Below are 13,385 nucleotides of genomic sequence, written 5' to 3'. Positions count from 1 at the left end.
GTACTCCCAACTCCGAAGACAGAATCTAGCATCTTTCATTACAGAAGTCGCTTGATCTACAAATTGATTCAAATCTGAAAAGTCATCAAAACTTGCCATACAGTTATCTACATAGAAACTTCTCGCCAGTGTCTCTACTACTTTTCTTGAGTAGTTTAACGATCCAGAATCTATCAAGTCTAATGTTCTTTCTAAATGAAGTTTTATTACTGCACTTAGCATAAATGGACTACAGGTAACTCCAAAGACCACTCTAGCGTGTCTGTAAACAACCAATTGACCATCTTCATTAATCCACAAAAAACGAAGAAAATCTCTATCATCCATATGTACACCAATCTGTAGAAAAGCCTTCTCGATGTCAGCAACAACTCCATATCTGTGTAGTCTAAAACGATTTAATATGGACGGAATCAATTCAATTAGATTGTCACCTTTTTCTAGACAATCGTTCAACGAGGGCTGATTCTTTTCTTTAGCAGATGCATCAAATACAGGTCTCAATTTCGTGGTAAGACTGTTTTCTTTTATCACATGTCGATGCGGTAGGTAGTGACCAATTTCCAAATCGGCGTCGTTAACCTTCTCTATGATACCTAATTCCTCCCAGTCAGACAACACCTGTTGATATGAACTAAGATATCCACTAGAATTAAGTTTATTTGTAAGATTACTGAGTCTCTTCTGTGCTACTTTCAAATTAGTAGGTAACGGCGGGTGATCTTCAACCCATGGCAATTTGACCTGATATCTGCCATCATTTTCCACTGAAACAGATTCTACAAAATGTTCCATTGTTCTACTTTTAAATGAAGATTCACTCTTTACCTCTACTGGATCCTTGATTCCTAAAACATCCAAATTCCACAAATCTGAAATGGATTTATTATCAACAGGGGATAGTAAAGAAGTTACTGCCATAGAACTGGACCTGTCATTCCCTTCAACTGTAGTTCTTCCCATTAAAGTCCAACCCAACAAAGTATGCATCGCAACTAACCCGTTGGAAAGCAGATATCGTTTCTCAGTGTATAGTTTCCCGGCAACGTCTGCACCTATCAGAACTTCAATAGGCCCGTCTCCATCTGTTACATTAATTCCCAATGTTCCAAGCTCAATGGACCAAGGACCAGGCTTAACTGTTGTAACATCGTTACAAATTATATCTTGATCAAGAACGTCAAAATTGCAGGCATAACTGTCATTTAAGTCACTTAGTCTAACCTTATAACACGCATGTTCAATTGTTTCAGTACTAGTGCCACCAAATAAAGCATGAGCTAGCTTCTCCTTTCTGACTATGTCGTAGCCAAATTCCTTTGCTGTATTTTTCAAAATATAAGATCGTTGTGATCCCGTATCTATTAAAGCACGTGCTGTTCGCTCTCGATTTTGGTTTCTAATTTTTACTAAAAAGGTTTGTAAAAACACTTCTGTGTGAACATTGTTTGCTAGAGAACTTTCTTTGCCTGGTTGTTCACTCAATGAACTTCCTTCTGCAGCAGATGCCCTACACATAACAGCAGTGTGCCTCCTTCCACAGTTAGGACATTTTACTCTAACTTTACATTGCGCACTCCTATGACCATACTTCAAGCAAGTAAAGCAACAACCATTTTTCCCAACGAGTTTCACCTTCTCATCTACTGTCAATTTACTGTCTTTACAGTTTTCAGCTAAGTGGTTAGAACCACAAAACAAACATTTAGCGTCTTTAGTATTTAAATTATCAGACATCGTTGGATTTACTAAACCAGCAGCTGTCGGCATCATTTCAGTATGTCTGGCGTAACTAGTCTTAGGTCGAAATACAGTAGATTTACTTACTTTAGGCTGTAGGTTAGGTCGCTTACTATTTTCAAAACCAGATGCGGCTAGGGTAATCCTTTCTTCGTTAGCAACCTCCTTTTGAAGAAACTTCATCAAACCATCAAGTCTATCCTTAAGTTCAGCATCAACTTCATAGCTGGAGTGACGCTGCCAAGCTCTCAACAGTTCCTCGGGCAAACAAGACTCTATAAGAGGATATAACATAGCAGAACATTTGTCAGTTGTTACTCCTAATGTCTCCAATGCTCTTAGTTGGGTTTCCAGTTTATCGTAAATGCAAACAACTTCTACCTTACTGTTTAAATTACTCAGCACTAACTTCAAAAGTTCTCTAATATACACTTCTATGAGAAGGTCATCTCTACCAAAACGACTTTTAAGACTTTGCAAAGCTTTTGAATAGTTCTCAGCGGTAGCAGGATAACTTTCGACCAGCTGACAAGCCCTAGAATTAGCTAAAGTAGCCTGCACAAGATAATGATATTTATCAATATCGTCAATATTCTCGTCATCCTTTTGAATTGTGCCCAAAAAGGTAGCCAATCCTTCAAATCCCCGCTAAACTTTGTGAATTCAATAGTAGGTAGCCTCAGCTTAGTCCTAACAGCAGTAGATTTACTCATTACAGACCCATTGGACTCAGGTGAAGTAGACCTAGCCCTAATCAATCTACTCTGTACAGCTAAACTAATTTGATTAAACTTCTCTACATATTCATCTGCTAGCCTAACTTCTTCATTTAACTCTTCTTCATCTGCTCCAGAATCAAGTAAGAAATCTAAAATTTCCCTGTCCAAAGTTTTTAGTTCTTCTATCTTACCTTCCAGAGAGCTCAATTTACCCTGTATATTGTGTATGTCTTGCTCATCTTTGCATAGCTCCTCATTTATCCCATTATAAATTCTGGTAAATGCTGTTCTGAAGGTTTTTCTTAGTTTCCTATTTCTTTCCATTATCTCAATAGTGACTATCTGTTTAAGAACTCATACAGTCCTGTCACGGTCGCCAAATGTTAAAAGTCAAAAATGGAAAGAGAAAAAGGACTCGATACTGGGCAGAAAATAATTTAATTATTCACAAAAGAAAAGTTACTCAATCATAGTAAAATGCTACCAAACTATTATTCTGTTATTACAACATAACATAACAATTCATTCAAAAATCATATGTCTCAAAATTATTGAAGTTCATTTTCATAGCAGCTGGAAAAATCAATACAAAATATAAACCATAGATTATTTAAGTGAAATGTTTGTATACTATATCCAACAACTTATGTACTTACCGTACCTTATCTTACCTCCGTGACCACTGAAACCTTTATGAGGATTCTCTTCTATCACCTGTCTCTTCAAAATTTAGATCCCAGTCTGAGGGTGCATTTCATAACTTGATATTTCCTGTCTATCGTGTGGTACTCCTTAGAATATACTTTTATAAAGTTTATATGCACAATCCAAGCTTTCCATCCAAGCTTTACCTACTTCTGGAAAGCATCCCTATATTTGGGTGTTAACACATTTCTCTTAGCTCTCTGTTATTTTTTATTTCGACCTCTGCTCCGTTATCTTGAACTGGTCTCTATATTTTCTCTGCACTTTATTATCTAACCCAGCATTAAGGTTTTTCGGTTCTTTGGTCAGTGCCCAAGTTTCTGAATCATCAGTACTACGGGGATAGTTGGTATGGTATGAGTCGACTTTGGTTTCTGCTGCACCCTGCAGTTTATTTGACAGTTTTATAGAGACCTACTACACCGATTGACGCTTTCATTACTAACCAAAATTTTAGTATGCCGACATACTCACATTCAAACATAGGGGAAAAGAAGTAGGTATCAACACGTAAACCACTTATATCTTAAACAATTAAGCGATAAACTGCTGAAAAAATATTTCCCAAACATGAGTTGAAATTTACAATGCATAAACTAAATACTTACACAGATTGCATTTATGACAAAACTTGAGTAATCGCAAGTGTTTGAGATGTTTAGTTCAAAATAACACATTTCCTGATATCGCAGATCCTTCACAGTAGGGGAAAACTACCTACATTTTAAAGTGAAATAGTATGTAGGCAAACACCAACGAACAATATTTTTGTAAACAAACAACTCGTAACATAAACATTTCAATGACAGTTATAAACCAGCTGTTAGTTAAACCAGCATTGAAAATACTTTAAATTGCTAGCGTCGGCTGCTAGACTTTAAAAAATTAAAACTTAATTTCTAAAAAACTGAAACCCTACACTAAAATTATGGCTTCGACATTCCCTAGTTCTCAAATTATCTTTCTTTCAACACAAAAATCATGAAAATCCGTCAAGTGGTTGATTCAGAATCGTGAAATAAAAAAACCCTGTTTCGTTTTAATATTATAGATACTCATCATTATCATGCATGGCATACCAGTGGCGGCGATAACAACCCGTGGGCCCCCCCGCAAGTTTGTTCGCCGGGCCCCCCTCTCCCAATGATCTTTAAAAACATTTTCCCATGTATTACCGCCTAAAAAATGGGAAATTATATCCACAGGTGTTCCCCAAGGCTCAGTATTGGGCCCACTTTTTTTTCTTATTTACATTAATGATCTTCCAAAAGCTATTAATAAAGAACTAATTCTTTTTGCCGATGACACTACTGCTTTGATCAAAAATAATAATACAGCTGAAATGTTTTCTTCTCTGCAAAGTGTGGTAAAGGACATGGAGCAATGGTTTTTAGAAAATGGGTTAAAACTTAATGTTGAAAAAACAAATATTATTAAATTTTCTACTAGACACAAAAATATAGAAAACTGTTCCTTTAATTTAGTTGAAGCTCATAAATTCTTAGGGGTTTACGTAGATGACGCAGTTAAATGGGATTCACATTTGAATTATTTACGTAACAAAATTAGGTCGATATCATCTTTATTCATACATTTAAGGGACTGTGTTTCTATTGAGACACTTAAAGTAGTTTATCATGCTTATGTGGAGTCAGTGTTAAGATATGGCATAATTTTATGGGGCCAAGCTACTGGTATTAAAACTTTATTCAGGTTACAAAAACGTATTATTCGTATTATTACCAACTCTCATCCACGCAGTTCTTGTAAGAAACATTTTCAAAATTTAAGAATTCATATATTAACGGGGTTGTATATTCTAGAATTATTAAATTACATACATTCAGTTAAAAATGAGCTACCAGAAACAATACATTTTAATCATAGGTATGAAACCCGAAATGAAAATATATTTAGACTCCCCAGACACCGTTTGACCCTATATGAAAAATCTCCATTGTACGCTGGGCTGAGATTGTACAATGTGCTTCCGCCATGCTATAAGTCACTAAGCAAAACTAAATTTAAAGATACAATAGATAATTTTCTTATTGACAAGGCTTTTTACTTAATTGAAGATTTTTACAGAACTACAATTTAGATTTTTTTTTTTAAGTGTTTAATTTTAAGTTAAAAGTTTTAATGTTAAATATTTTATGTATGGATTTAATTTTGACAGTGCACCTATTCTAAATGTTATGACATGTATGGAATGTTTTGTGCAAATAAAGTCTATGTCTATGTCTATGTCTATGTCTATGTAAACTTGCAATTTTGCAATAAACTTGACAAGGCATCTCCCGAGGCGTCATTATCGTCTTCCATGATCGCGGCAAAATCGTAAATACTTTCCGTAGTCATAAGTCATGGAAGAAACATTATCATAGTTTACCGTGATTGCAAATGCAACCAAACCTATGACATCATTAGATAGCAGCATCATCGTCTCCCGCGTTCATGGCCCAATCTAATATCACGGCCTAATATCTCCCCGCGACCCGTCGGTGGTGACGGGTAAATCATTTACAAAATATCTGGTTTTACAATACCTTTATCAGTTCCAAAAGTAACTTTCGTCAACGTGTGTTACATGTTTCGGCGAGCTGCCATTGTCAAACACTTCAATACAGGAAGATGTAGATCCGCTTGAATAGCTTCGTTACAACACATTACACGACACAACATTTTTACAAGACACGTACGACATAAAAACAAAAATAAATACTTGTAATTTGATAGGCCTATCACGAATATGCAACATTGCCGGTACACGAGCGGGAACAGACTGTCGGTGGAGGGTTCAAGTCAGCGCTATCTGGTTGAATTATCTTCGTTATCTGTTGTGGTCAGCTGATCAGATTTGTTTCCTTGTTGCAGTAGCGTGTTAAAAATTATATTTGACTTAAACTGGAGTTTGTCATTCAGGATATGGTTGTTGGAATCCAGATTTTTTATTGATTTGTATATTTCAAACTCCTCCAAGACGTCCATTTTATTTCCCTTTTGACAGTAATGTAGTATTTGCAGACCGGTGTTAATGTCATTCATATCGTGATTACAGTCAATAAGGTGTTGGGCAAATGTTGATTTTTGTGTGTCTGTTCTCGGGTCTGGGCGGTGTTCTTTATAGCGGGTTTTAAATGCTCGACCCGTTTGTCCAATGTAAAAGCTCGGGCATTCGGCACAATTTATTTTGTAAATTCCTGTTGAACTGGATCTATCGGTTTTGTTGTTATGGCTATTGTCCTTTAAGATATTATTTACTTTGTTACTTGTTCTAAAAGATAAGGTGATGTTGTTGTGTTTTAGATGTCTCTTGAGGTTGTACTGGATGTTTTCATTGAATTCAACACAGACGTATTTTTTATCAGGCTGACGGGGTGTTGCTTCGTTTTTCCGTTTGAGCTGGTTGTTGATGAGTTTATCAATTAAACCATCTTGGTATCCATTTGAAGCGGCAATAAATTTGATAGTTTCCAATTCTATCTTGTAATTCTCAGTATTTAGAGGGACATTTAACAATCTGTGAATCATACTATTGTAAGCAGCTATTTTTTGTGAGTAAGGGTGGTAGGAAGTTGCATGAATCGTTTGTGTTGAAGTAGTAGGTTTGCGATAGATGTTGTATGATAATTTTTTGTCTTCAGTTTTTTCTAATGTTAAATCTAAAAAGTTTATCTTGTTTGATTTTTCTACCTCAAGTGTGAATTTCAATTGGTGCGATGCTGTTCAAGTAGTTTTGGAGTAGTTCTAATTGCCTGGCATTGCCGTTGAACACTACTAGAGTGTCATCAACGTATCTGAAATAAGATACTTTTGTTTAAGATATTTTTGTTTAAGATATTTTTGTTTTAAAGATAAATTTTATACCCAAACAGATGGCCTAACACACAGACAGATTTAACACGCTACTGCAACAAGGAAACAAATCTGATCAGCTGACCACAACAGATAACGAAGATAATTCAACCAGATAGCGCTGACTTGAACCCTCCACCGACAGTCTGTTCCCGCTCGTGTACCGGCAATGTTGCATATTCGTGATAGGCCTATGAAATTACAAGTATTTATTTTTGTTTTTATGTCGTACGTGTCTTGTAAAAATGTTGTGTCGTGTAATGTGTTGTAACGAAGCTATTCAAGCGGATCTACATCTTCCTGTATTGAAGTGTTTGACAATGGCAGCTCGCCGAAACATGTTGTAACACACGTTGACGAAAGTTACTTTTGGAACTGATAAAGGTATTGTAAAACCAGATATTTTATATATTACAGTTCCGGGGCTACAACAATGAATTTTAATAAATCATTTACCGTAATCGAGGCTAAATCCTAGATATATCTCTCGCTAAAAGAGAAACGTCATTATCGTCTTCCGCAATCACGGTAAAATATTGAACATCTGCGGCTGCGGAGACATCGTCATCGTCAACCGCGGGGAAATGTTCTCGTCGATATCCGCGATCGCGGCAAAAGCGTAGGCCTAATCTTTCAATTTTGTGAGCGTGATCCTCACGGATATAAAAGCTTTTACTTTTAATTGTGCATTATTGTATTGAATACTGAGAAACCGGCTCGAGCTTGATTTTCTGACTTTGTGCTTGATCTCTCAAGCTTGTTAACACATGTAATAAATTATTCTCTGATTTCAGGAATTTTTCCATCCAAATTAAAATTAGCCAAGGTTATTCCCATATTCAAAAAAGGAAACGCCGCAGACCCATCATGCTATCGCCCAATATCTCTTTTACCGGTTTTTTCAAAAATTTTTGAACGAGTTGTTTATATTCAGCTCTTTAATTACCTTGAAACGAATCGAGGGTTTGATAAGGAGCAACACGGTTTTAGACCAGGAAAATCTACAATAACAGCTGGAATAGATTTTATTGAATCAATAATAAATTCAGTAGATAATGGTAATAAAGTAGTTGGGATATTTTTAGACCTTAGTAGAGCTTTTGACAGTGTTTCACATTGTAAACTATTAAATATCTTAAATGAATTAGGAATAATTGGAAAAGAATTACAGTGGTTCACTTCATATTTAGAAAACAGAGAACAGTTTGTTGAAGTGGACTACATAATAGAGCAAAAGAATACTAAATATATTGAAAAGTTTAGATCTCAGCGGCAGACACTACGATATAGAGTACCCCAGGGATCGATCTTGGGGCCTCTTTTGTTCCTCTGTTACATTAAGGGGTTGCCAGAGATGATCCCGGTCAGTGATGGATCTATGTGTCTGTATGCCGATGACTCTAATGTTTTGTTTTCAGGAAAATCCAATTCAACTATTGAAAAATCCTCAAACAGGAGTCTTCTCTCTATAAAAAAGTTTTTAGATGAAAGAAATCTGCTTATCAGCACAACAAAATCAAATCTAATATCCTTTTCAACTAAACAGTCAAAAACAGCATTTGAACCTAATATTTTTATAAAAACAGACAAAATTGATCAGGTAAACCAAACAAAGTTTCTGGGACTGGTCATTGATGAAAATCTATCTTGGGATAATCACATAAACTATGTAGTAAATAAATTATCATCTGGCGTTCATGCCTTGCGGCTGATGTCCAAGGTTTGCAGCTTGGAAACTCTTATGATAATCTATTATTCTTTATTTCATTCCCACATATCTTATGGAATCGCCATTTACGGAGCAACAACTAAGGAAAATTTGGATAGAATACTTATAAAACAGGAAAAAGCTATTAGAGTGATCATGAAATTAAAAAGAACAGATTCAGTTAAAAATATCTTTCCTGAATTGGGTGTGTTAACAGTTTACAGTTTGTATATTTATGAGACAATTGTTTTTGCAAAACAATTTCATTTATTATCCTCTGCAAGTAAATATAACACACGCTTTCAAATTAACCTTCCTAGACATAATTTAGAATTCTACACCAAAAAACCTTCATATACAGGGTTAAAATTTCTTCAAAAATTACCCATTTCACTTAAAAAGGAAAATAATATAAACAGATTCAAAAGCCAACTAAAAGGCTTATTGATAAGAAACCCATTTTATTCTATCAACGAATTTTTAAATAGTAATTTTGAAACGTTCATTTGAATTCCAGATACTAACTAGTTTTACTCTGACGTAATCGATTTTATAATTTGTTTAAGTAATAACACTCATTTTTTTAGTTTTACTATATAGATCCTTTGTAATGAATTACTTTAATTATTTAGTTTATAATTTTTTCTTTATGTTAGTTTAATGACGCTATTTAAGACATATTGTCTAAACATGAATAAAGAATATTTGATTGATTGATTGTAGTCCAGGCTCTGCTCGGCTCGAAAATCGACATTATAGGCCTATTATAAAAATCAACCGTTTCCAAAACAACCCGATTTTGAACCGATCTGATTTGGCCTGAGGCCCTTAGTAACATTTTTAGTGCGTTCAAGATCGGGTTGCTTTGGAAACGGTTGATTTTTTTAATAGGCCTATAATGTCGATTTTCGAGCCGAGCAGAACCTGGACTACAAGATTGAGAGATCAAGCACAAAGTCAGAAAATCAAGCTCGAGCCGATTTTCTCAGTATTCAATACAATAATGCACAATTAAAAGTAAAATCTTTTATATCCGTGAGGATCACGCTCACGAAATTGAAAGATTAGGCCTACGCTTTTGCCGCGATTGCGGATATCGACGAGAACATTTCCCCGCGGGTGACGATGACAGAGGCCACATTGGTTATAAAAACGGCCCTATTATTATGCAACCAATTTTGACTGCGCCTTCACACAATCCACGAGGACAGTTAATGCAACCCGCATGACTGATGACAATTCTTTTACTTAGTTTGGTAGATAATTTATATCAATCGGTCAAGTACAGTAATAGTGTTAGTTTAGTTGTTGTAAACTACCTGAACTATAGGTTTGAACAAATTTTCTTCATAAAAAAACGTAGCCTATTTTAATTCTCATATAAATATTGTTATGATAGGGGACCCGTGTGGAGTGGCTGAGCCTGTCACACTATCGCGGGCCCGTGTGCCGGTAAAATTTACCGAAAATCCCGGTCAAGGCTTACGGGCCCCCCTAGCTCGTGGGCCCCCCCGCACCGCGGGCCCCCTATCGCCGCCACTGGGCATAACAACATACCATCAATATTAATAGCTTTCCAGATCAAATAAATTAAAACAAGCAGTGCAATATGAAAGTTTATGCATGAAAATACAGTAGAACCTCTTTAATCCGAACCCCTGTACTCCGAACGTCCACTAATCCGAACGCCTCAATGCTGTACTCTCTAGGTACACAGTACAGTAGTTCTTTATTGTATACTGTATTTATTGATATACACGCCGTAATTATTTCAATTGTAATGTACAGTACTGTTTATTCCCTATGTTTACTACTGTATTAAATAAACACTGTTATTTACTTTATAACGCATTATTAACTTTTCCCTAACTATTGTTATGTAAAAACAACAATATGTTCTGTAATCCGAACTATTCAATAGTCCGAACTACCCCCGGTCCCAATTAGTTCGGATTAAAGAGGTTCTACTGTATCAAAATTAAAAATACAGATAAAATTATTTTAAAACCAAAAGTTTCAATTTAAATAAAATAGAGCAATTAATAACTAGAATAATATAATAAAATTTGTATAAAAACATAAAGAAATTTAATAAAATGTGTTATATGTACAAAATAAGATAAGATGAACATGTAATGAGTTCAATACAGTTGACCTGCAGAACTGCATTTAACTAACCAATATTATACATCACTACATTTTGAAACTAAAATACGAAGCCAGCTAGTAGAAATATGTATACTTTTCTCTCTATCAACCTTCTTAAAACTACTAATAACTCAACTATTTAAAAAAAAGTCCCTAATCTTGTAATAACAATTATCACGAACAAAACTAAATAACCTAGTTTTTAGACGGTTTGAATTTCTTAAACACTTTAGATTACACTGAAAAGTAGATAATATACAATTAGATAGTTACAAAACAAATTTAATAGTTAACTTAAGTAAACAAAGTCCATACCTTTGCTGCTGTCTAAATCAAGATCAGACACCTGTATGATGATCTGATGACTCTCAGTAGGAGAGGTGGTGGAGGTCCGATGATGACTAACAACAACGCTGTCACCCAACAGTAGATCACTGTTCTCTCCACCAGACACATAGGCTGTAACATATATACCAAGATCATACACCTGTATGATGATCTGATGACTCTCAGTAGGAGAGGTGGTGGAGGTCCGATGATGACTAACAACAACGCTGTCACCCAACAGTAGATCACTGTTCTCTCCACCAGACACATAGGCTGTAACACATATACCAAGATCATACACCTGTATGATGATCTGATGACTCTCAGTAGGAGAGGTGGTGGAGGTCCGATGATGACTAACAACACCGCTGTCACCCAACAGTAGATCACTGTTCTCTCCACCAGACACATAGGCTGTAACACATATACCAAGATCATACACCTGTATGATGATCTGATGACTCTCAGTAGGAGAGGTGGTGGAGGTCCGATGATGACTAACAACACCGCTGTCACCCAACAGTAGATCACTGTTCTCTCCACCAGACACATAGGCTGTAACACATATACCAAGATCATACACCTGTATGATGATCTGATGACTCTCAGTAGGAGAGGTGGTGGAGGTCCGATGATGACAAACAACACCGCTGTCACCCAACAGTAGATCACTGTTCTCTCCACCAGACACATAGGCTGTAACATATTTAGTCCAGGCGCTAAACGGGTTGAGTATGCACTGAAAGTCTGACAAAGTTTGACTTTTGATTATTGTTGGGGACATCTAGTAGATGAAAAAAATCGATGATTATGCATTTCTAGGGTGGTCATAACTCATGGGGAGGGGGGGAAGTTGCGCTCGTCAGTCGTTTACGTTTCCGCGTCTAACTCTGAAACGGTTAATGATAGAAAGGTAGTTTAAGCGTCTATCTACGCCTAATTATATTGTCTTTCAAAAAGGTTATTACAACCTTTCTTCTATCTCTTATACTTTAGGCGCTAATCAACATTTATTGAAAAAATTAAAATTTAAAAATACTTTAAAATGAAATATCGGAAATATTGCGCTTGTTTATAGCATATTTATGGTTAGAAAAACTAACAAGTAGTACAACAACACCAAGTTTAAAGAAATCTGTGCAAAAACAACAGAGCTAAGTTGATTTCAGTACTGTAATATTAGTGTACGCTGGAAATTAATAGCAATAATGAGGCACGCTTACCGCGCGTCAGCTGTCGTGACCCAGCCGTTCGTATTCTAACGTGAAATAATTTTGATTGTTGTCTCATTATTGTGTCCGAAGGAAACACTAAACGGTCTTCAGTTGTGATTAGACGTGTTTGGATGGTTTATTATTTTAGTGTTAACCATTTATTAGTGAGGGAGTTAGAAATGAATATTGTGATTTGTGTATTGTGTTTGTGATTTGTGGCTGGTTCCATTTATTAATGCCAAGGTCTGTTGTCCATACAGTATTTTAATCAAGTATACGTTTGACTACAACTACATAATTGCATGAACGTAACTAACTCCAAATATTTCATGTAATTTGAGTTGCTTTGCAGAAGTATGGAAATTTACGTCTTACAGAAAACATAATCAGTTTTTATTAAATTGCTACACTATGGGGTATGAAAATGGCGTTTAATTAAATGTAAAAAAAAAGACAAAGACATTTGATTATGGCTTGTGTCTATTTTGCCAAGAAAAAGACGACGGTACGTTTATTGAGAATTTTAAGCAATCGTCTTTAGAGAAAGTAAGGGAAGCAAGTAATCGCAGACAAGATAATGTAAACTCTTTGATAAACGATGAAACTAAGGAGTTGCTAAAATGGCACAGAAACTGCTACTGTTCCTATATCAGCAAAACAAATTTAGAAAGGTGCGAAAAACGATTGACAGTTAGTAAAAAAAACGATGAAAGTTTTGACAGTAAAAATAAAGACGTACCATGCACTTCTAACACATTAGTCACTAGAAGTGGTATACCAAAATGTACCTTTTTAAAATGTATATTTTGCCAGCGAGCTAAAAAGAAAGGTGAAACAGCCACTTTTAGATTGAGTGAGGTAGACCCAGCTAAAAAGCTATTAGCATTATGCAAAGAAAGGCAAGACGAAGTATTTGTAAGATTAAGTACTTGCAGAGATGTTAATGATATTTTTGCGGCAGACGTG

The 13,385-nt window shown here is 35.6% G+C and overlaps 1 protein-coding gene across 1 annotated transcript in view; it reads right to left on the bottom strand.

Annotated features, from left to right (window-relative positions):
- LOC128998485 (nonsense-mediated mRNA decay factor SMG8) overlaps positions 1 to 13,385 on the bottom strand; it is a 309,227-nt gene that overhangs the window by 56,741 nt on the left and 239,101 nt on the right. The window contains exon 18 of the mRNA XM_054424638.1: positions 11,194 to 11,478. Coding sequence (XP_054280613.1) covers positions 11,194 to 11,478 — 285 coding nt within the window. The remainder of the gene's footprint in view (positions 1 to 11,193; positions 11,479 to 13,385) is intronic.

The sequence above is a fragment of the Macrosteles quadrilineatus genome, unplaced genomic scaffold, assembly GCF_028750875.1.
Source record: "Macrosteles quadrilineatus isolate MER2022 unplaced genomic scaffold, UCM_ALF_1.0 Scaffold_1__1_contigs__length_201487025, whole genome shotgun sequence".
Lineage (NCBI taxonomy): Eukaryota > Metazoa > Arthropoda > Insecta > Hemiptera > Cicadellidae > Macrosteles > Macrosteles quadrilineatus.
The sequence above is the reverse complement of the archived record's forward strand: the minus strand, read 5'-3'. Positions and strand labels throughout refer to the sequence as shown.